The sequence below is a fragment of the Ascidia mentula genome, chromosome 2 (genome assembly GCF_947561715.1).
Source record: "Ascidia mentula chromosome 2, kaAscMent1.1, whole genome shotgun sequence".
In the NCBI taxonomy this organism is placed as follows: Eukaryota; Metazoa; Chordata; class Ascidiacea; order Phlebobranchia; family Ascidiidae; genus Ascidia; species Ascidia mentula.
The window spans coordinates 1,460,253-1,484,600 of record NC_138567.1 but is presented as its reverse complement, the minus strand read 5'-3'; the positions used below and the strand labels follow the sequence as shown (position 1 = coordinate 1,484,600).

General features: G+C 42.1%; 3 protein-coding genes and 1 pseudogene across 3 annotated transcripts; 2 read left to right on the top strand and 2 right to left on the bottom strand.

Moving 5' to 3' along the window:
• The first annotated feature begins 264 nt into the window (after positions 1-264).
• Positions 265-5,825, top strand: LOC145889076 (neuronal acetylcholine receptor subunit alpha-3-like). Its single transcript, XM_082979959.1, has 13 exons — positions 265-352; positions 783-876; positions 1,302-1,395; positions 1,632-1,774; positions 2,043-2,232; positions 2,681-2,777; positions 2,831-2,976; positions 3,354-3,483; positions 3,655-3,796; positions 3,993-4,085; positions 4,454-4,568; positions 4,810-4,928; positions 5,648-5,825. The coding sequence occupies exons 1-13, from the start codon at positions 265-267 to the stop codon at positions 5,823-5,825; spliced, it is 1,629 nt and encodes a 542-aa protein (XP_082836085.1).
• A 513-nt stretch (positions 5,826-6,338) lies between these two features.
• Positions 6,339-18,034, bottom strand: LOC145890684 (solute carrier organic anion transporter family member 4A1-like). Its single transcript, XM_082981819.1, has 12 exons — positions 17,871-18,034; positions 17,493-17,624; positions 16,910-17,182; positions 16,533-16,648; positions 16,034-16,124; positions 10,954-11,166; positions 10,191-10,363; positions 9,775-9,936; positions 9,008-9,183; positions 8,595-8,819; positions 8,221-8,391; positions 6,339-7,883 (listed from the first exon to the last, which is right to left on the bottom strand). The coding sequence occupies exons 1-12, from the start codon at positions 17,951-17,953 to the stop codon at positions 7,680-7,682; spliced, it is 2,019 nt and encodes a 672-aa protein (XP_082837945.1). The 5' UTR covers positions 17,954-18,034; the 3' UTR covers positions 6,339-7,679.
• Positions 11,407-12,909, top strand: LOC145890685 (uncharacterized). The gene has a single exon (XM_082981820.1). The coding sequence runs from the start codon at positions 12,137-12,139 to the stop codon at positions 12,788-12,790; it is 654 nt and encodes a 217-aa protein (XP_082837946.1). The 5' UTR covers positions 11,407-12,136; the 3' UTR covers positions 12,791-12,909.
• A 3,343-nt stretch (positions 18,035-21,377) lies between the features above and the next one.
• On the bottom strand, positions 21,378-22,067 carry LOC145889074 (uncharacterized; annotated as a pseudogene).
• Between the last annotated feature and the right edge of the window lie 2,281 nt (positions 22,068-24,348).

Genomic DNA, 24,348 nt, shown 5'->3' with positions numbered 1-24,348 from the left:
TTGCCTTCTTGCAAAAGAGCTGATAAGTTGTAAGCATTATAGCCTACTTAAATATGCAGGATGATTACAAATGGAAGTTTTTGAACTAATATTTCTGTCTGTCCACGAATATTAAGTTCACGTACAACTTGGTGTATTACAATTGCTATTCTGTACTTTATGTTTTGATGTAAAAAAAACTTAGGCAGGAAGATCAGCTACGTACAACTTGCTGTGTTTTTGTGAAAAACTTTTTTAATAAAAAGCGCATCCCTCACTCAACCCATGTTATCGATCGTTTTTGTCTTAATCACAATATCAAGCCTCCAAGAGGTCACATGGGGTCATAGCAGGTCCAATCACCACGATGAAGGTGAGATAATTGCTGAAAGCAACTTGAATGCGTTGATTGCCTTTTCGCGATCAATATCGTGAACATATGCCAGAGTCATATGCGATTCTTTTGTCTGTGAGTAACCGGATGGAAATCACTTTTACTAAGACTCACGTTTCAGCAAAATCACGTGACAATCACCCAAAGCAGATTAGCCTAACTTGCAGTTCGCGGGACAAATTTGGCCCGTCAGGTCATGCAATCTGCCCAGCCAAATCTTCGTGACTTTATTTCGCTTACAATTCAAAAACTGGTATCATTTGTATTTTGCGCGATACCCGAATGAACAAAACCACGAGAAACGCAATAAAAAAGACCTAAAAACACTGATAAAACCATAAAAGTTAGCTCTATAACATACATACCTGCATCCGTTGCAAAGTTGAGCCTATTTCCCAATATGTTTCAGACCCAGAGGAGGAATTAGACAAGGAAATTCCAATATATTTACACGAACAACATTTATCCGACAAACTGGTGGGAGGTCCTGATCGAATATACAGGTCAGTGTACGTTCAATTGTCGTTCAAAAATCGTTTCGCAAAGACTGTGGTTTTCAGAAATCTTGAAACTACATGTAATATCATGTACACTCTATAACTCGGTTTATTCGGAAATTCTCCTAATTGGTACGAAGTTGGAGATACAAATGATTTGCAATCTGTTTCTTATCAAATAACTTGTGACGTAACAGTCAATGCCCAATGCTTTGTAGGTAATCAGCGCGTTATGTCAGAAACATGTGTTGCTTTTGGATCTTTAGGTAACTGTGTTCAATCAAAACGATTTTTACCGATATTTTACTAACTACGTAACGTTAGGCTCGAAACAAATGCTTTGGGCGATTCGGATTTTTGCCTTATCCGGATAGGTCATACAAATCGAATCCGGATTATCCGAATTCTATGCTGATTATCATATTTGTCAGGAGAATGGCGCGACCGGTGTCGGTGTACGACGATACAATTCGAATCGAGTTTGGAGCCGGTTTGATGCAAATTGTCGATTTGAACGAGAAATTGGTGATTATTCTTTTATTGTTGGTGTTGTAATTTCCGAGCCTCCAAACGTTTTGTTACTGCAATGTTTGAGACGATTTCTTCATGTTAAATATAGCAGAAAAAAAGCCCTTGCTGATGTATGAGCTGTTAACAGGGCACGTTATTTCGGCTGTGTAAGCTCCTATCAGGGAGTAGAAAACCCTGGTAACACAGTTACCTGACTATAAACTTTACCCATTTACCCTTTAACGTTGCAGGAAATACTGGTCACGAAGATGTGGTTAACTATGGACTGGATTGACCATGATCTTACGTGGGTTCCAACACAATACGGGAATCTGACAAGCATCAGGTTACACGCAGATGATCTGTGGGCTCCCGACATAGCCCTCTATAACACGTGAGTAAAAGATGCCTCGAAACTTTTTATTTTTTAAAACCTTGCAATCAGTCGCAGAACGCATACCGATGAAAGTCGTTGCTTAGCAACCGATACGTTGATTGTTACAAATATTATTGCCAAAAGTTTTTATTATTGCCCGGATTGATAAATTTATTCACACAACACAAAATGACAAGATTCTCAAAATCGTTGGGTACAAAAATTAGTCAAAGTCAGCGTGTGCCCTGACCACTCTAGCCTGTACTTTTACATATTTTACTTTCAGAGCTGAAAGCTCCTTCAAAATTCCTCTCGAAAATCTTGCAACGATTCGTCACAATGGCTCTGTGACGTGGGCAGGTCCCGTATTTTTCCGTAGTTCGTGTTTCATCGACATGTCCAACTTTCCGTTCGACCGTCAGAATTGTTCATTGAAAATCGGACCGTGGTCCTGGTCCACCAGCAACGTAGACATGGTGAATACACGTGTGTGCACTTGTGGCGTTTTTGCATCCACCGGTGTCGTTTTTGCCCACTCGGTTACTCATATTACCAATGACACCCAAATAATGGAAGATGCGGTCACATAACAAGTCAGGATCGCCATCAGCGCAAGCCACTACCTGGCGATCACAGCTACCGTATTTTGATCAGTGGGTTCACTGGCTACGCACTGAAACTGGATCGGCCACTTTTGTAGATAGAACGTTTTATTAAATTATTAACTATATATAAATTACAAATATTATCATAAACTTCGCATGATTTATGTTTTAAACTTTCAGCCCAGATTTCTAATGTACACCACCAAACCCAAACTTAACTTTTGTGATGACATCATCACGTACAAGCTACAGTCGTGGTTGCCTCTTAATATCAGAGTTTCTTTTCGCCCAAAACTTTTTCCTCCCTTCCAAACAACAGGTGATCAAACATCACCTTACGGGGCATCCCCACCTTGGTCTGGTCGACATGAAGCGATATTGGAAAAGCGCGGAGTGGGAATTAGAACTTGCCTACGGTAACAACAGCAACCGATTATTCAACAAATCACTATACGATGTTGCACAACAGGCATTAAAAGTAGTCGCCATTACGAAAGCACGGCCGACAACGTATATGCGGATGTGACGTATTTCCTAATATTACGACGACTTCCGTTGTTCTTCGCAGTCAACGTCATTGTACCATGTTTTGAAATATCCATAATAACAGTTATGGTGAGTTCGTTTGTAAATTATTATGTTGCAAATACGAACGGTGGGAGTGCAGTCAAACTCAATCAATGCCAATTGTTACATCGACAATTTCGAGCAAGATACGAAAGTTCAAAAAGGATCATAGGAGTTCCTCTAATGCAGCATAATTTACAAACGATTGTGTATTGTCTTAATACCGTCGACACCGTGTTAAGTTGTGAATTTAATTATTTAAACCAAAATGCTTCACGTTGAAGTCGTAATATCTGGTGGATAAAAGTATTTAAAATTAAAGTGTTTCTTTTAAGATTTTAAGGTTACAATGTTTCCTTCGAATTTTTAACGTGAAACTTTAAGGTTAAAGTGTTTCCCGGACATTTAAACGCACTTATTCGCAGACCTTTCTGCTGCCTGTTGGAAGTTTCGAGAAAACCATTCTGAGCATCTCCGTCCTCGTCGCCTTGACCGTTTTCCTCATCAGAATCATAGATATCGTACCTCCTACGTCACTGGTTATCCCTCTGCTCGGTGAGAAAGAAAGTTGAATTGGGATTTTTTTTTAAATTAGCGGGCACAGTGCCACAGTCAACAGTTGCACTGATGAGACCTCACAGGTCGAAACAGTGCGTGTGTACCTTGTCTGCAGCTCTCAATTGATACAAAGGTCTTTTAGTTAATAACGACGATATTACTTGGCAGGAAAATACCTTCTTTCGACCACAGTGGTGTTGACTCTCGCCATCATAATCAACATTATTACCGTCGCCATTCATTACAAGAATGTGAGAGGTTGTCGAATACCACGCTGGATTCGAATCGTGTTTATAGAGGTCATGCCAAGGTCAGATTTTGCTTCTTTTGCGTTTCGAAAAAATGAAAAACACATATTACGATCTTTTTTCTGTAATACCGACATGTTGATTGGATTAAAAAGGACTTTTAATTGATTGGATCACCAAATTCTGCGACGATATGTGGCGTGTCGTATTTTTAAATGAAACATTGACTCACTGTTAAAGCTCTATGATCCCCCGCAGGTTGCTTCGTATAAAAATCCCAACGACTGCCGGCGAGGCTTGGACAAAAAGGCGGGAATCGAACATTCATTCAAATTTGATGGCGGGAAAAAGGTAAAAACTTGTGTGCCAAATTTAAAGCGTTTAAACAATCAAAGAAAAGCAGCAAGTTAACGGTTAAACCAAAATTATCCCTCGCCATCTTGTTGGTATGTTATACTAAAGGCACGAAATTTAAAAATTTAGAGAATCTGTGCATGGTGTTTTATTTTTTCATATAGTACAAGTGATTGGTGTATAAACCCCCGTAAAGAATTTTTAATAATACTGTTTAGTTGAGTTCAAGGACAAACGGTCACTAAATTGTGTTTTAAACATGCATTCAAAATAACTCTTGCTGCATCATCAGTGCGTGCGTATAACGTAATCCCGGCGCCTTGGAATGTCGGTGGATAACCAACTTGCATTTCTTCTTGCGTCAGATTAAAGAGTTTTCCTTCATTCAAGCAATGCAGTGGATCTTCCTGCTTCGGAAACATCCTTGCTCGCACATTAACCAGGTTAAGAACAAACGGGAAATGCAAGGAGGACATTGTGGTCAGTATTTATCCCTTAATCCTCCCAAACAAACCCGGTCTAAGCCTTATTTGACCTGGGGACGACCCTTATATTTTACTTTTGTTAAGGCATCTGTTGTTTGGTATACGTTAAAAACCCATTAGACGACCAACAGCAAATAGCACACAAAGATTAGATTCCAACAGTTTTCTATGACAATTTAACTTATAATTGTATTGTTTTTTCTGGCTAGTGTATTTTTTATTTTCGTATTTTTTAGGGTGGAATCAGGTTTTCTGAATATTACTCTGGGAAACACGGGGGTTCGAAACGAAAAACTTGTAAACTTTATGAAAGAAACGATCAAGTTTTGTACAGAGAAGCGATAGAAGGATTGATGTAAGTTTGTGTATTTTGTGTAACCAGCTATTACACCCTCTGTTGGACATTTAATATGCTAAATCGTTTTATTGGTCAGGCACGAATGCAAAGATAATTCTCGTTAGCTGACGTACAGAGAAAATCTAATCACTAGAGCGCGCTATTGAGAACATTAAGAACGATATTAAGCCTCACCCATATACCTAAAGCTGTAAACCTGATGAGGATTTGTGGTCAGGATATCCTGGGTTCAAGAACCGGTGTGGTACATAGTTTTGGGCAAAGGCCCTTGGCAGTTGAAGGCATGTGACCCACACAGCAAATGGAAAACCTTGTCGACAGCTTGCATACACCAGTAATCGTCTTTGTGAGGTATTTTGGATACCTTGTCGGCAGTTGCGCGAATTCTCAATGGGTGCAAAGAAGATTTGCTAAATGTAGCAGAAAAATGTCACTGTAGCAGAAAAATGTCATTTTAACAGCAGAAATAATCCTGTTTTGCGAGGGGGCACTGTCTTATAGTCAGGTGTCCAGATTACGCACAAGGAGTGATTCACGATCAGCTTCTTATTGGTGCATTCTTCCTGTGAAAACTACAGAGTTTCCTTCATAAAATAACTTGATTATAATTTGTTAACATTCGTACGTCCATAGAGCGGTGGACACGTCACAGCTCGAAGCTGTGTTAACTGTCCATCTCCTATGCCCTGAATGTAGTTAACTTATTGTATTTTCAGGTACGCTTGTGAAAAAATACAGCGACAAGAAGTGGAATGTCGTATTCGGGCGGAATGGCGGTTTGTCAGCACCGTTCTAGATCGACTCTTTCTCATTGTTTACGTCCTAATTAACATAGGGACGGGGATGATGATGTTTGTGGCAACTTATCATAAAGAGCCGGAATTACCAAAGTAGACGAATACTGTACTACATACACTGCCTTTCCAAATATTACATAACTATAGTAGAGACAAACACAAGCACACATGCTATAGTTTCGTTTATTTGTCAGAAAAACGATTGTTGTCGTCATAATTAACAAGTGAATGCCCATTCACACATGTTAGTAGCAATAGAACATACAAATAAACGCCCTGTGTAATATCGGTTAATAATTTGAAGACAGAAGTTTGGCGAAAAAACAGCTTTTATACAGATACAGAAAAATCCAAATATTCAATTTGAATATAAACGAAGTTTACATATTTTTCAATAATTTAAATTGTTCACCTGGAGATAGCGGAAAAACAAATACAATGTTTTCGAAAAATGTGTTTGATTTATCAGAAGCCGTTTCTTAATATCGTATTCACTTGTACGAACAGTTGCGAATATACAAGAACATAGGCCTACAGTAGAATGTCCAGAAAAATAAATTCATTTATATTCTGCTTCGTATTTATAAAACTATTATCTACCACGTTATAGTTGCCGAAAAATCGTTTTACAAATGTTTTAAAACGCTTCTGGATGCAAGCCTCCATCCACAAAAAGAAAAAAACCTAAACGTTGTAAAAAAATCGGTTGCCACATATGAAAAAGTGTAGCCAGGGGCCAAAAGAGATCAATTTTCATGAAACAATTTTCAGTTTAGCAAAATTATTCTTTGTCAGATTTTGCTTTTTTAAACTTATAAAATGTATGACCCCCACTTTGGCTGAAGCAATTGGCAGCGAAAACGAACAAAACTTTGTGGGTGTCAAAAAACAAAATGAAATATTGTAAGAAAAAAAAACTACATGGAAAATATTGATGAAATAATTCACCACAAACACTGCATAAATTTTAATTTTTGGCAAAGGAAAAGCAGGTAAAATTGACGCAATACACAATATGAATAGGTGCATATCATAAAAATTGATTGTACGCGGGGTAAATGTGCTATAGTATTAGAATGCAATATATGGACATTATGAGGCACTTGCAACAAAACTGCATACACAATAAAACATCATATTTTCACAATAACTAGCTATAAAAATGAAGTCCTAATCGCTTTTACAATGGATAGAGGAATGGTCAATACTGCTTTTCGATAATAATATGAAGCATTACTGGATTTAGTTTTGGTTCAACCAGCGTGATTGTGTTTAAACGAAGCAAAATAACTACCATTATTGTTTAGTCCCACTGAAAATGCAAAGTGTCATGAATTGTTAGTGTGTTAAATGAAGAAAAATGTACCTGAAAAGAGCTGAAAAAAAAATACATTTTAGATGAACCCTCTGACATAATAGTGCAATGTTAATATACGTATTTGGTTGTGGGGGTTATTGAATCGAGTTTCATTATAGAATTTTGAAACTAAGCAGTTAGCATAAAAAGTAATAAAAACATCACATAGTCATCTACACGAACTGATCCTGTCATTCAACCCTGATCTAACACAAGCGGGTTGAGGTAAAAGTTATGACAATAAGGAATATTAAGCAAACAAAAATGAAACCGCTCATATTTGCAGAAGTATGGTGTGTTGAAATTGCATAAAATAGTGTAAGTGATCAGATGAATTCACGAACAAACCTGGTATATGAGCTACGACATCCATGACAACAATAACAATTAGGGAGTGCATATTCGGTGATTGTTAAAAGAATTCAGTCTAAATACAGATGATGATATAGTATTTACTTCAGTGTGGAATATTAAAATACGCTGGACACGACATAATTAAAAAAATTATCCTTAAATCCAATTACATGCCACAATTTTAGTCTCCAGGTAATTTATCAGAATTAGATAAATTATTAGAAAATCCCTGTTTTCAAACTAATTAAATGCAGGGTTGTCATGACCATCATCATTTCCATCAGTTTTTTCTTCAACATTAACAGATTCCACTTTATTTTCAACACTATTTGGGCAGGTTTCAACATTAGCATTGTCCAGTGCGATGTCTTGTGTGGCTTTTGGAGATTCAGGTCTTGGCTTGTAAGTTACAAGGGCAATCGTCAAGAAGGTCAAACTGCAAAACTGCACAGAGCAAACAGTTGATTCATGCATTTGGGAATTTGTGGCAAATTTGCTTAAAACCAAGAATTAGAACAAATATAACACTAAATTAAAGAACAATTATTTCATCACATAGAAATAAACACCAGGAACTGAAATTTGGAAGTTTGGGTTTTGAAAGCAGATTTGTCAAATCTACTTATTCAGAGGGAAAAGGTTTATACAAAACATTAATATAAGCCAACAAGAACGCCTATTTCATCTGTCACTCCACGCCGTACAGATAAAACCATATGGGTGAAAAACAGTGGCCATCCGTATGCAACTCCAAAATTTTATACAAAACACTTTAACCAACCTTGACAACTAGTGATAGAATAAGGATATTTCGTGCAATGAGGTTATTGTCATAGACACTGCATGAACCCTGTACCCCGCATGACACTCCCCAGATGAAACAAGCTTTGTCAAGAACAAAACCGTAGAGTAGTGGTCCAGGTATAGACCCGAGCACTCGGGCAAGAATCCACTAACAATATAAAATACAATTTACATTTGAATGTGATGTTTGTAGATTACAACCATGTAAATAGTGAAAAATAATTTCATTGAAAATATAATTTTAATACTGAGTGTTAAATATTTTTCAATAATTTCCATTCAAAAATTTTTTAAATGCAAGCGTCCAGTTTCTTCAAAAAAATATATTAAAACACTTAACATAAAAACAACCTGGACTCCGACAGCAAGCGATCGTTGGGAGAAAGGAACAATTCTTATTGTTGCCTGAAGGCCAGGGATTGCAAGAAGAAATGTAAAGAGGAGGGCCATGAAGACAAATGCAAGGAAGAGGATTTCCCCACCATTAGGACAAGTTTCACCAACACAGTAACCTCTCACTGCTGTCATGTTCGTCATGTTGGCTATGGATGCCCCAACACACTGGCAGTTGCCAAACTGTGAAAGTGATATGTTTGGGTCAGTAAAAATAGTGATAGGTTGCATCTACAATGCATGGCTCTAGAGGAAATGAATTAAAGACGATTTATCTGATACACACTAACAGCACATTCCAAAGGTATATTCTCCAACAAAAGTAGTGCATGTTCAATTTCTACCAGCTCCTTAAACTAAAAACTTCTTACTGTTGAGTTGGCATAATTAGTGCATCCTGCCAAGCAAGCAGAGTAATAAGACACTCCATCAGATCCACACACAGGATCAAATATTTCCAAATCACATCCACAGTTGTTGTTGCAAGAAGCATTAATTCCTTCAGCGACAGTTTCACCCACATATTGTACTGTTGCCCCAGCAAATGCTGCAATAATAAATCCTGTCGTAGTTCCCTTAAATTTCAAGACTATTTAGTCTACTATACATTAAGAAAGAAAAATTACGACTAAAAACATTTAAAAACCCCCAAACAATTACTTCAAATATAAATTTTAACAAATGGTAATGGACTGTATCATAAATGACTGCACTCTTGAGAAGGTGACAGGGTGGAAATCAGTTCATAAGCTAGGAGTAATTTCTTCATTGTTGGTTTTACTTAAACTTAAAACAACAAAGTGCAAAACAAACGTTGACTAATAACACAAGGAAGCAATGTGCATAATTTACATGAACCTTTTAACCAGTCGTTCCCACTCTTTTTACACTGGTGAAGTTTCAAAACTCTTTTACAGCCCAGCGATTTAGTAAAACTCAAGTTAAAATATGTGAGAAAACTACATTACCAAATATAATTTTGGAGGGGATTTTTCACAAGAAGAATTCCATTTTATACAAAAATATATGTTGAGGGCCAAACATTCATGTGGGCTGACACTGGGCCGCAGATCAGCAGAAGTGAAACACAGATTCAAACAACAGCTTGGGGTCACAATAAGTTTCACAATAAACAAACCTCCATTGGGGCAGGAGTGAAGGAATATAAGGAGGCAGAAGAAGGAGATGACGGCCATTCCAATACAGTACATCAGCATCTTCCTCACACTTAACTTGCATTTCATCACCACAAAACCACCAATGAGCTGACCAAGGGCACCACTCACTATGGCAACAATACCTAGTGGAAAAAGTTCAGTAAGGCTACAGATAGATCCTGTGGCAAATGTGCGCTTTCAACCTATAAGGTCTCATCAGTGCAACTGGTGTGATAATCAGACAACTTTGCCGACTGATGAGACCAGATAGGTCAAAACTTACACAATTTGAAGAATTAATGTTTGAATGCAAACTATCAAACCAAACACATTAAAAGTAACACTAATTAAAAAACAACAATGAAAGAGGAATAACAAAAAAAAGACAAATACTTACCAACTGAGAATGCTGCATTGGACGCAGTGAGTTTAAACAAAGATTCCATCACCTTTGCCCCGAATGTGGAAAGCCCCGTAACCAAACAACTTTCTGTGGCTGCAGCGAGGGAAATGAAGATGAAAGATGGATTTCGAAGAACTGACGCAAGACATTTTGGAAAATCCCTGAACCTAAATGGAAGCATGTGACAAATTAGTCTTTCGTTGTCTGTGTTAAAGCCGGGGTACAAATTATGAGTCATAGTTAACAGTGCATTTTGCAAAACTGGGCTGCATTGCAAAAGTATCACAGTAAAGCTTTGAAAATGCACTGGTAAGCAGGATTCATAACTTGACAAAACCACAGAAGTTACCAAATGGCATATTTCTGGAAATTAATTATTTTAAACAATTTAATAAAACTGTACATACATAAGGTTTGGATAGGGATGTTTCCTACCAAATACCAATATTCAGATTTGTTAGGTGAGTTTCAGTATTCGGCCAAATCCGAATACAAACACAAAATCTGAATATTGACTTCCTATTCGACGTTTATTGTGTGTTGAGCAAATTTAAGCAACAAAACTAAGAATCGCACATTGTCATTGGGATTTATACACAAAAATGGGATGAAACCGACAAATTGAAGCACAAATAATGAACTCAGAATAAAATGTGTTGCTATAGCGAAAAACTATTCAGCCAAATCCAAACCTTTTATGTGTTATTAAATTCCTAGTTTTGAAAGTGCTACAAAAACAAATTCAGTTAGTGTTTACCCTTTTCCAATATCCTGATTCTCATGAAGTTCATTTGCAATTCTGTCGTTATACATTTCCTTTTCCCTGTCTTTGCGAACCTCATCAGTTCCGGGAAGTTGAATAGGAAACATTAGCATCGGAATTCCGACAACCATGAAAATGATCCCAAATATGAGAAATCCTAACCACCAGGCACCAATGAATTGAGGACTGTCTTCGGGAATTCCTGGGCTATAATAAATTACATGCTGGGATTTAAAGTACATTAGTAATGGAATCTAAGGATAAAGAATGAGAGTCCTTTATATTCTTCATACTTGTTATCTGTTTTTTCTGACATTCTATGTAAAAAAAAACAATGAGTCAATTGTTGTTGCGATCATTTTTTTTCTCATTATATATACATAATAAAATATCAGAAAAATTACAATCATGCCAACAAAATAACACATTTTTGTGATATGAATCAAACTGAAAAATTACATTGCTAATAGATTCATAACATTACTCAAAGACCTATTTTTTAACTCATTATGGCATTATTCTTTGCCGTAACATCTCTAAATATTTAAAACATGTCAATGCTTTTACTGTACAGGCCAGTCCCCTCATTCGTACAGATTTAAAGACAGTTTTGAATAACTTGTATACAATCCGGCACAACTTCAAGTCATAAAAACAAAACCAGACCAACAAGTGTAGACAACCTTACTTCAGCCTTGAGCAACACAACCCAAAAGTTTTTAAATAAAGTCAATGATCTATTTTCTGACATCTTCTAGTTTTTAAATTGCAAACTTAAAAATAAACACAGGAAAGTAAAGAAATTAATTAATCACAATTATTAAAATTGAGGATGACTAAAGTGTTGCAAGAGGAAATATACAAGGCACAAAAACATTATTAACTTTACAGGGCAATTTAATGTGACACCTGGTGTGAAGTGAATGAATATTTTCCAGTTTAATTAATTCATTTAACCAATTACTACACAAAATTGGTATGTTTAAAATTACATTGTGGCGACCGAACTGTAGTGTTCGCCTGTGCATTGAAGCGTGCTATTGCCTTTTTCCCGTGTCGCGATTGCCGCCTTATATACACGTGTTTTTTGTGTTGCTCGCCCCTTTCTGACTCTCGCAATAAAGCATCAACCGCTTTACTGGTGACCCCGAGGCTCCAAAACCGTTATTTGGAGGTCATGGAGACTGAAAACGCTGTCGCGCTTAAGCTGCCCACGTTCTGGCCAACCCAGCCACGTGTTTGGTTGCAACAAGCTGAGGCGCAGTTTGCGCTAAAGAAGATCACAGCAGATGAAACGAGGTACTTTCACGTGGTTTCGGCCTTGGACCAGGCCACAGCAGCGCGACTTATTGACTTGCTTGAACGACCGCCTGCCGAAAACAAGTTTGAAGCCATTCGAAGGCGCTTGCTGCAATCATTTGCTCTTTCCCCACAAGAACGTGCAGCCCGTCTCCTGAACATGCCACCGTTAGGTGATCAGAAACCGTCGGTTTTAATAGACGAAATGCTTGCCTTGCTAGGTGACCACCACGCTTGCTTTCTTTTCCATCATTTGTTCCTGCAGCACATGCCGGAAGATATTAGGGTGGTTTTGGCCCGTGAGGATACTGCAGATCCGCGGCAGCTTGCCCAACGGGCGGATTTATTGTTGCTTTCTCGCAATAACAGCGCGGAATTTGCTGTCAGCAAGGAGCATATCACTCGGTCAGCTCCACGCCGCACAGCGAAGCCCTCCAGCATGTGCTTTTATCACAGGCGCTTTGGAGCAGACGCGCGCCAATGCTGCCCTCCGTGCGCTTATCAGGGAAACGACAACGCCGGTTGCCGGTAATGGCTGGGGCAACCGGCGTCTCTTTCAGCCTGTTCTTTCTTTGGGACAAGGTTTCCGGCCGCAACTTTTTGGTTGACACTGGTGCTGAAGTCAGCGCACTTCCCCCCACTGGCTTCGAACGTCGCACCACACCCAAGGGTTCCGTTCTCAAGGCCGCTAATGGAAGCTCCATAGCCACTTACGGCTACAAAGTTGTCCAACTGCACATTCCCTCTGGTGTTTACAAATGGAAGTTCGTGTTGGCCGATGTCTCACGTCCACTGCTCGGTGCTGACTTTCTCCGCGCTAATCGCCTGCTTGTCGACGTTGTCAGGAAACGTCTTGTTCACTCAGAGGTGTTCGCGAGCTACCCCTTGAAAACGTCTCTACAACAACCGCCACAACTTCGAACTCTCAATTCCGTGCTTTGCCCCTACGAGAAGTTGCTGGAGCAGTTTCCAAAGGTAAAAACACCTCGATTTTGTGATTTCTTGCCTAAGCACGGTGTTCAGCACCACTTTGTAACTGATGGGCGCCCTGTGCATTGCCGAGTCAGGCGCCTCTCGCCTGAAAAGTTAGTGTTGGCTAAAGCCGAGTTTCAAAAAATGCTGGATTTAGGCATAGTGCGCCGATCAGCCAGTCCTTGGGCATCCCCTCTCCACATGGTGGAAAAGCCTTCCGGTGGCTGGCGCCCTTGCGGCGATTATCGTCGCCTTAACGACGCCACACAGGCCGATCGTTATTCCATACCGCATCTCCATGATTTCACCGCGCGTCTCGCGGGTTGTTCCGTTTTTTCAAAGGTAGACTTGGTACGTGGTTATCACCAGGTTCCCGTGGCTGAAGCTGACATTCCGAAGACAGCTGTAATCACGCCATTTGGCCTGTTTGAGTTTCTTCGAACCCCGTTTGGATTGAAGAATGCGGCTCAAACTTTTCAACGGCTCATGGACGCCATTTGTCAAGGTTTGGATTTTATTTATGTCTATCTGGACGACATTCTTGTCGCAAGTCCAACACATGCAGCCCACATGGAACATCTCAAACGGCTTTTCCAACGGCTTTCGGACCACGATCTCGTCGTCAACTTACAAAAGTGCGAGTTTGGCAAAAGCAGCATCGAGTTTCTTGGGCATTTCGTCGACCAATGCGGCATCAAACCCTTGTCCTGCAAAGTTGACGCGGTGAAGAACTTCCCTGTGCCGACCACCATCAAAGGTTTACAGGAGTTTTCCGGGATGGTGAATTTCTACCACAGGTTCGTGCCCAATATTGCCAATATTATGAAACCGCTCTATGGTACTTTAGCCGGCAAACCTAAACAACTGGTGTGGTCGGTCGACCTGCAGCGGGCTTTCGATAAGGCTAAAGACGCTCTCGCCAATGCTACGCTTTTGCATCATCCACAGTGGCAAGCCTGCATCGCGCTCACGTCAGACGCCTCTGCGACCGCTGTGGGTGCAGTCCTTGAACACTTTTCCGACGGTCATTGGGCCCCACTTGCTTTCTTCAGCCGTCAGTTGAGAAAGCCGGAAACGAAATACAGCGCCTTTGACCGCGAGCTTCTTGCGCTGCATCTGGCTATCAGGCACTTCCGCTATTTTCTGGAAGGGCGCAAGTTTACCGCGTACACCGATCACAAACCCCTTACTTTCGCATTCAAGAAGGCTGCCGACCCTTGGTCTGCTCGCCAGCAGCGTCAACTTTCTTCTATTTCAGAGTTCACTACCGATGTCCGGCACATTAGCGGCAAGTCGAATGCTGTCGCGGACGCACTTTCCAGGTCTCTCTTGAGTGCCCTACGTGTGCCTCTATTCGAACTTGATTGCGAGGCTCTGGCACGCGCGCAACAAACCGATGAAGTGCAGTCTTATCGCACAGCAACTACCGGGTTGCGTCTGCAAGATGTCCCGGTTGGCAATTCAGGAACCACGCTGCTGTGTGACACCTCCCTTGGAAGACCTCGGCCCGTCGTTCCCTCGTCCTGGCAAAAGAAGGTGTTCGATGCCGTTCACGGATTGTCCCACCCGTCCATTCGCACCACGAAGAACCTTGTTGCCTCCAAATTTGTTTGGCATGGGTTAAAGAAGCAAGTAGCGTTGTGGGCCAAGCAATGTGTCGCTTGCCAGCGCGCCAAGGTTCAGCAGCACGTTCGGGCTCCACTTGCCGAGTACAGTCCTCCGACAGCTCGTTTTCAACACATAAACATCGACATCGTTGGTCCTCTTCCACCTTGTCGAGGTCAAAGGTATTTATTAACTGTGGTCGACCGCTTCACCCGGTGGCCGGAAGCGATACCAATCGATGACGCCACCACCATCACTTGTGCACGTGCTTTTGTTTTTCATTGGGTTGCGAGGTTCGGCATTCCCAGTCACGTATCGTCAGATCGTGGTCCTCAGTTCACGTCCGAACTGTGGACAACCATTGGTCAACTGCTCGGTATCTGTCTTCGCCGCACGACAGCTTTTCACCCACAAGCGAACGGCTTGGTGGAGCGCTTTCATCGCCATTTAAAGAGCGCGTTGATGGCGCGTCTAACTGACTCCAATTGGTTGGACGAGTTACCGTGGGTGTTACTTGGTGTTCGTACCGCACCCAAAGATGACCTGCAGGCCTCCTCCGCGGAGCTTGTTTACGGTACTACTTTGACCGTTCCTAGTGATTTTATTGCCCCTGCAGGCGACTCCACCGTCAAGTTTTTACCGTCATTGCGGGACACCTTGCAACGAATTTTGCCGCAGCCGATGTCACGTCACGCCAACCTTCGGCCGTCCGTCCCTTCCTCGTTGAGGACCAGCCCATATGTGTTCGTTCGTCGCGACGTTCATAGACCTCCGCTGACCAGACCATACGATGGCCCGTACAAGGTGTTGCTAGCGTCGGACAAAACTTTCACTTTGGACATTGGAGGTCACTCACAAACGATTTCGATCGACCGCCTTAAGCCGGCTCACGTCGACATTACGGTACCAGTTCCAGTTGCCGTACCCCCAGCGAGAGGCAGACCACGGCGTAATGTACGGCCACCGCAACGCTATTTAGCGTGACACTTGCCCGCTTCTGGAGGGGGGTCCTGTGGCGACCGAACTGTAGTGTTCGCCTGTGCATTGAAGCGTGCTATTGCCTTTTTCCCGTGTCGCGATTGCCGCCTTATATACACGTGTTTTTTATGTTGCTCGCCCCTTTCTGACTCTCGCAATAAAGCATCAACCGCTTTAACATCATGTATAGATATTTACACATTAAAAATAAAACACTTACTCAACTCCCAAATCGGTGTAAAAACCAAGAAAAGTTCCAGCGAGCAAGAAACCGATTCCTGGTCCAACTAAGGAGATGGCATAATATATTCCTAAAAACATGAAAAAAAAATTTAAGAATTATTTTCTTACCAGGATAAAATTATGAAATTAAGGTAACCAAAAATATTTATGTTAACAAACAGATGGAACTATTTGATTACCCAACTGTCTTATTGGCAACAACGATTGTTACCTGTTTTTCTGACATTTTGTAAGAAAAAACTATGAGTCAATTGTTGTTGTAATCATTTTTTTTTCTTATATATTCATGTATAATATAATATCAGAAATATTACAATCATGCCAACAAAATAACACATTTTTTGAGACATGAAATCAAACTGAAATATTAAATTGCTTATTGATACATAACATTACTCAAGTGTGTACCAAACTTTATGGGCATTTTAAGGATTTTGTTATACTTTTATTGCTTACAACAACAAGCAAATCCCTACCATGATACATGGATGATTGGACCTGCTTAACATTTTCATCAAGATAAGTAACTCCAAGAGTGTAAATTGGTGTTGCTCCCAATCCAATTAATAACATGGCAACATAAAATGCATATCTGCACACAATAACATTGTTCACATTTATTGTTGTTGTTTTAAGAAATTAAACGTTTTGACATGAAGTACATACATTTTCATGACAGATATAACAATTGAATATTCTGCCAACCTATTAATACAACACCAGCGAGAAAAATAATCAATTTTATGTACAATTTAACCTAAACAAAAACATAGGTTAATAGATTAGAAATATTATCTCATAAAATGAAAGTGGTGGGATCTCTCATGAAAGGAGAACCCACCATTTCACGTACCTATAACTTCTCAATGTGTTGTCTGCACAACTTGGAGTGACGGTTTGGTTAGTACACGTCCCTTCCAACACACTTGCAAGTTGATAAGGAGGGGCCATGAACTTGGGAAGGGAGAACACAATAGTCCCAATACCCATAACAATATAACCCCAACCCAGCCATTGTGGTTTGTGTCCCCTTCCTCCAACATAGGTTACAAAGAGCAGGAAAATGCATTGCAGGATGTCATAGCAACTTGCTATTAGTCCAGCCTCAGCACTGCCAAGCTGAAACCTGCAAGTGGGTCATGTGTTGAATCATGAATATATTATAAATAACATGTTATCATAGATAATAATCTAGTAGGGTGTGTTGGTTGAAATTACATTTAGAGATACCAATGATGTCCATAATTTGGCGAAATTCATTACAGTTGAAAAGCACAAGTTGTGCATTACAAATGAATTTTAACAATCAAACATTTGTTAGACTACCAATGTACAGTTGTAAGACCTACATCTGATGACACAGAACTTAAAAGATTGGTAAACATTTCATATGGACCAAGATATATTCTCATCAAAATGAGTTGCTATTTTCTTACCTTGTCTCAAGAGTGGTAATACAAGCATTCACAAATCCATTCACAATAATACCTTGAAGAAAACCTCCAATACTGATTACAACCAGTGCTCCAACTGGTGTAGCACAACACTGGAATATTCTGGTTGGAAACCTAAATAAAACAGTTTTGTACAGGATTAGTACTTCATCAGCACATAAGCGAAAATGAAGCATGGTAAATAGATTACATGTCACCAAGCATAGCAAACACAACTTTAAAGAAACATAGCACCACTACACAAAACATTCTTTACTGCACGAATACATTAAATCTTTTTTTGTAAATGATTAATTCAAACGGAAGCACTGCATTGTAATTACTAATAATTGAAGAACACAATCTTGCGATTATTTTTACCTTTTCCGGGTGCCTTTCGTGCACCCGCACTCGAATCCACAAGTTTCATCCAAGCTTACATCGTTTATATCATCACCAGTCATCACTCCACAAATAAAAAATGTCAAAAATTCCTTGGCCTATTTATAAATGATTAAATCAGAACCCTGTAGCGAGGTGTTTATTCGAGGTACAAACTAATGGAATGACACAATGGGCGAATAAACCACGAGGTACTCTCGTAAAAGAAAAAAGGCAATTTGTCCGGTTCGCTGTAGGAGCGCAAACGTAGTTAGAGAGGCCGCTACATGACCCCCCCTCCAGAAACGGACATATATCAACACTGAAAACGAAGTGGAATACGAATGTTGCCACGCGTGCGCGTGTGTCTGCCTGAATGTGAAAAGTTGGACTGGTGCTCCGGTGGCCCCAGTGATGCGAGGGTTCAGGTGGAACCAGAAAAGGCGGAGTCGAAGTGTGCGAAACCGGCTCGGACAGCCCCGGGTCGGATGGCGGTGGGTGGTGCGTTGATGTCGGGGGTCGACCGCGGCGAGGAGGCACAGCCACCTGTACCGGTTGTGTGAGGTCGACATGTGCAGGCTTCACACGGTCGATGGAAACGACCTGATTGTGTCCACCAATGGCAAGCGTAAAAGCCTTGCTATTGCGATCAAGGACGCGATATGGGCCATCGTATGGCGGCGTAAGCGGGGGTCGGTGTCCATCTTTGCGTACAAAAACGTACGGGGTCGTGCTTAACGCTTGTGGGAGCATTGTGCGAACGGAACTATGGCGTGACATCGATGTCGGCACCAGTTGACGCACTGTGTCCCTCAACGATGGAATGACATCTTGAGGGGTAGGAAAGGATTGGCCGAAACGGAAGAAATCGCCGGGTACCGTTATGGTAGAACCGTAAACAAGTTCGGCCGATGATGCCTGCAGGTCTTCTTTGGGAGCAGTCCGGATGCCAAGCATAACCCACGGGAGCTGGTCTACCCAGTTGGGTTAGCCGTGCCATTAGGGCGCTCTTCATATGCCGATGAAATCGCTCCGCAAGGCCATTAGCCTGAGGGTGAAACGAAGTTGTTCGGTGTAGTTGGATTCCCAGAAGTTGGGTGAAAACCGTCCATAACTCCGAGGTAAACTGGGGGCCGCGATCCGATGTAACGTCGATCGGAAGGAATCCCGAAACGAGAAACCCAATGGAACGCGAAGGCCCGTGCACACGTCAGTGTGGTTGCATCTGGCATAGGAATTGCTTCCGGCCATCTGGTAAAACGGTCAACAATGGTAAAAAGGTACCTATTTCCCTGTGAAGGTGCGAGAGGACCGACGATATCGACGTTGATCTGTTGAAAACGTGCACGACAGGGTGGGTAGTTCGCCAGAGGCGCACGAGTGTGGCGCTGGACTTTTGCCCTTTGACAGTGGATGCACTGTCTCGCCCAAAGGGTGACCTGGCGGCGTAAGCCGTGCCAAACAAACTTGGATGCGACAAGTTTGCGTGTAGACCGTATCGACGGATGCGATAGACCATGTATTATGTCAAAATTTTGCGTTGCCATGATGTTGGAACAACTGGACGGGGTGAGCCGGACGAGACGTCACAGAGGATGGTGGTCCCGGATTGATCGAGCTGTATGTCCTCTAGTTTAAGGTTAGTGACAGCAGTGCGATACGCTTGAACTTCGGGAGAGGACTGAGCGGCTGCCAATGACGAATAATCCAAATCCAGAGGTAGTCGAACAGCATCAATGGAACCGCGCGAGAGAGCGTCGGCAACGTGGTTTTGCTTGCCTGCGATGTGTCGCACGTCTGTGGTAAACTCTGAAATCGCGGTTAAATGACATTGTTGTCGCGATGACCATGGAGCTGACACTTTAGTAAAAGCAAAAGTCAAAGGTTTGTGATCCGTGTAAGCGGTAAACACGCGACCTTCCAGAAAATATCGAAAGTGACGAATGGCAAGGTGCAAGGCGAGTAGTTCTCTGTCAAAGGCACTGTATTTCTGCTCGGGTGGTCGTAAACGTTTGCTGAAAAAGGCCAGTGGGCGCCAGGCATTGTCAATAAATTGTTGGAGGACAGCTCCAATGGAATGCTGTGACGCATCGGTAGTTACAGCGGTCGGCGCATCGGGTAAAGGGTGGTGCAACAGTGTGGCACGGGCTAGGGCGACTTTTCCCTCTGAGAAAGCCGAATTTAGCTTGTCACTCCAAATCAACTTTGTAGGATTGCCCGAAAGTGATTCGTAGATTGGTGACATTATGCGTGCAGCCCCAGGAATAAAACGATGGTAAAAGTTTACCATACCTGCGAATTCTTGGAGTCCTTTGATAGTAGTAGGGCGAGGGAAATTCTGAATGGCTTCAACCTTGTTGGGAAGAGGTCGTGCACCGTTGGTGTCAACCCGATGTCCCAGAAAATCAATTTTGAATACTCCAAACTGGCATTTGCCGAGGTTAATGACGAGGCCATGATCTGAAAGCTGCTTAAAAAGGCGTTTTAAATGGTCGTAGTGCTCAGAGAGGGACTTGCTTGCGACGAGTATGTCATCTAGGTAGACGAACACAAAATCCAAGGATTGACATACCGTGTCCATAAGTCGCTGGAAGGCTTGTACCGCGTTTTTCAAACCAAAGGGCATGCGAAGAAATTCGAAAAGGCCAAAAGGCGTGATAACCGCCGTTTTCGCAATATCATCCGGTGCCACAGGAACTTGGTGATAGCCGCGAACAAGGTCAATTTTGGAGAAAACTCGACATCCGGCCAAACGAGCCGAAAAATCTTGGATGTGGGGGATAGCGTAACGATCAGGCTGGGTAGCAGCGTTAAGACGGCGGTAATCGCCGCATGGGCGCCACCCACCGGACGACTTTGGTACCATGTGCAGGGGCGAAGCCCATGGACTGGATGAGCGTCCAATAATTCCCAGTTGTAGCATGTTGTGAAATTCCTTCTTAGCGCGGGCGATCTTTTCGGGAGGAAGTCGTCGAGCGCGAGAGTGCACGGGTGGTCCGCTGGTGGGGATGAAATGCTGAACTCCATGCTTAGGAAGCGACTGCGAGAAATGGGGAGAAGCTATCCCTGGAAATTCAGCCAACATTCGAGCATAGACCGATGTGCCTGCGGAAATGGCGTTAAGGTGGGGAGCCGATTGCGCTGCTTTGCCCAGTTTACTGCTGGAGAAGGTTTCGGCGTTGATTAGGCGTCGGTGCTTGAGGTCAACCAGAAGGGAATTTGCCCGCAGGAAATCAGCGCCGAGTAACGGCCGGGAAACTTCGGCCAGAACAAATTTCCATTGAAATTTGCCGGGAGGAAAATTCATGGTGACTAGACGTGAACCGTACGTCCGGATGTGAGTACCATTAGCAGCGACTAGAGCCTTTCCAGGAGGATTGGTGCGGCGCTCTAGTCCCGTGGGAGGTATGACGCTTATCTCGGCGCCGGTGTCAACAAGAAAATTACGACCCGCTGAGCTATCCCACACAAAGAAAAGACTATTAACTGCGCCGGCAATCGTAGCAACTAATGATGGCCGGCCTCGTCGTTTCCCTGCAGTGCACAAGGGGGGCGGCACTTTATCGCATCTTTGCCGAAACGACGATGATAAAAACAAAGCGACTTCGGATCGGGCATTATCTGTGGCAAACCTGATGAAGACTTGGAAGGTTTGCTGCGACGCACGTTGGAAAGTGCGAAATCCGTAGACGGCTGACTTCCTGTCCATACCGCATCAGCTTTACGTGCTAAGAGTCGCGAATCACGAAACTCCTCTCATATCAGTCGTGTCCGTACATATTCTGGCAAGCGCTCCAAGAACAGTTCTTGAAAAACAAAGCATTCCTTTTCATCACCAAGCAAAGCCAGCATGTCATCCATTAAAGCGGATGGCATTCTATCGCCCAAAGGGGGCATGTGCAGTAGCTGCTTGGCCCTCTGCGAACGCGTAAGACCAAAGGTGTCAATCAATCGTGCTTTAATTGACTCGTACTTGTCATCATTGGGCGGATTGTCCAGCAGGTTGAGTAGACGCTTTGCTGTGTCCTGATCTAAGGCCGAAACGACATAATAGTACTTCGTCTGATCGCCTGTAATGTTTTTCAGAGCGAACTGCGCCTCGGCTTGCCGAAACCAAACTCGTGGCTGAGCTGTCCAAAACAAAGGTAGCTTGATGGCTACAGCGTTCTCTGAGTTTGCGGTTTCATTCATAATGCAAAAAAACGTTTTTGCACGCTCGGGGTCACCAAATGTAGCGAGGTGTTTATTCGAGGTACAAACTAATGGAATGACACAATGGGCGAATAAACCACGAGGGACGAGACAATTTGTCCGGTTCGCTGTAGGAGCGCAAACGTAGTTAGAGAGGCCGCTACAACCCAATACTAAAAACAGGTTTGAAAACTGACTCAAACAACCTCGATCTATATCTTGTGTGGCAAATAAATTTCACTAACAGAAGCATTTTTTTTTAGTTCCACAACCTGTTTTTAGGGGTGCTACTAAAATGTGCTCGTGCAACTATGTGCCGCTATGTGGAGCTATGTGCAACTATGTGGAACTATGTGTCGCTATGTGCAACTATGTGAAGCTATGTGGAGCTATGTGCAACTATGTGTCGCTATGTGGAGCTATGTGCAACTATGTGTCGCTATGTGCAACTATGTGGAGCTATGTGCAACTATGTGAAGCTATGTGGAGCTATGTGCAACTATGTGGAGCTATGTGCAACTATGTGGAGCTATGTGGAGCTATGTGCAACTATGTGTCGCTATGTGGAGCTATGTGCAACTATGTATCTCTATGTGCAACTATGTGCAACTATATGTCGCTATGTGGAGCTACATGGAGCTATGTGGAGCTATGTGCAACTATGTGAAGCTATGTGGATCTATGTGCAACTATGTGTCGCTATGTGGAGCTATGTGCAACTATGTGTCTCTATGTGCAACTATATGTCGCTATGTGGAGCTACGTGGAGTTATGTGGAGCTATGTGCAACTATGTGAAGCTATGTTGAGCTATGTGCAACTATGTGTCTCTATGTGCAACTATATGTCGCTATGTGCAACTATGTGGAACTATGTGCAACTATGTGTCTCTATGTGCAACTATATGTCGCTATGTGGAGCTATGTGCAACTATGTGGAGCTATGTGCAACTATGTGTCGCTATGAGATCGACCCAAACCACCTGCAACTTATTATCCAAAACAACCATGAGGCGAAAAGTATTGAAAATATGTCAAAGTAACGTTATATACGCCTTGGTTATGGTATGTCTTCCAACGCGTTTATAAACCGCCTTTTACCAAGGTTACTCAATTGCCAATTAGCCCCATATAGACCTTTCCATGCAAAATAGCTTGCAAACACTAGTATTGAAACAAATTTTTGTTCGTGATGTAACCAAAGAATACACGCTGTTGCAGCGATGACACAATAACAATAGGAGAGAATACAAGATAAGGAGAACAATACAAGACAATGCCAAAATAAAGACTACTGTTCATTAACAAAACTAGGCAAATATACGTTGAAGTAACAACATATACACCTGGTCTATATTGCATAAAACAGGGGTCGCCAAACACTTTTTTCCAAGCGCCGCACACATGCGAGTATAAGGACGTTCGGAGGGCGGACAAGTGTTTAAAACTGTTTTCTTGTATACAGGGAATTCAAAAGCATTAATTCCAATTTCATACAGTGTCAGAAAATCAGTCTATGAACAAGATATCCAAAATGTAAAATGTAGTGACGTATAGAGCAAAACCAAGATTTAACGTGCAGTATTCAATTATATTTCTTGCTTTGGGCGTCTAAGCTTTGCGGGCCTTGATGGCCTCTGGCACATAGCTCCACATAATGGCACATAGCTTCACACAGCTTCACAAAGATGCACGTAGCGACACATAGCTCACATAGCTCCACATAGCTTCACACAGCTCCACATAGTTGCACATAGCTCCACATAGATGCACATAGCGACACATAGCTGCACATAGCGACACATAGCTTCACCTAATTGCACATAGCTCCACATAGCTTCACATAGCTCCACATAGCTTCACACAGCTCCACATAGTTGCACATAGCTCCACATAGATGCACATAGCGACACATAGCTGCACATAGCGACACATAGCTTCACCTAATTGCACATAGCTCCACATAGCTTCACATAGTTGCACATAGCGACACATAGTTGCACATAGCGACACATAGCTCCACATAGTTGCACGAGCACATTTTAGAAGGACCGGTTCGGTTCAGACGTTTGTTCACAAGGTTGTGTATCAAGTTGGGGAAGTTCCCAAGGTCAAGTACGTCATGAAAATAATAACGAAAATTCTGTTGATAATTTTGTTACAGATTATACACTCAAGCCTTGTTTTTGTTATTACAGTATATTGAATAAATTTGCAAATTAAACCCTCAAACAAAAGTTTGATAAAGAGACTATTATGTAAATATTTGGGAAATACAACGCATGATGG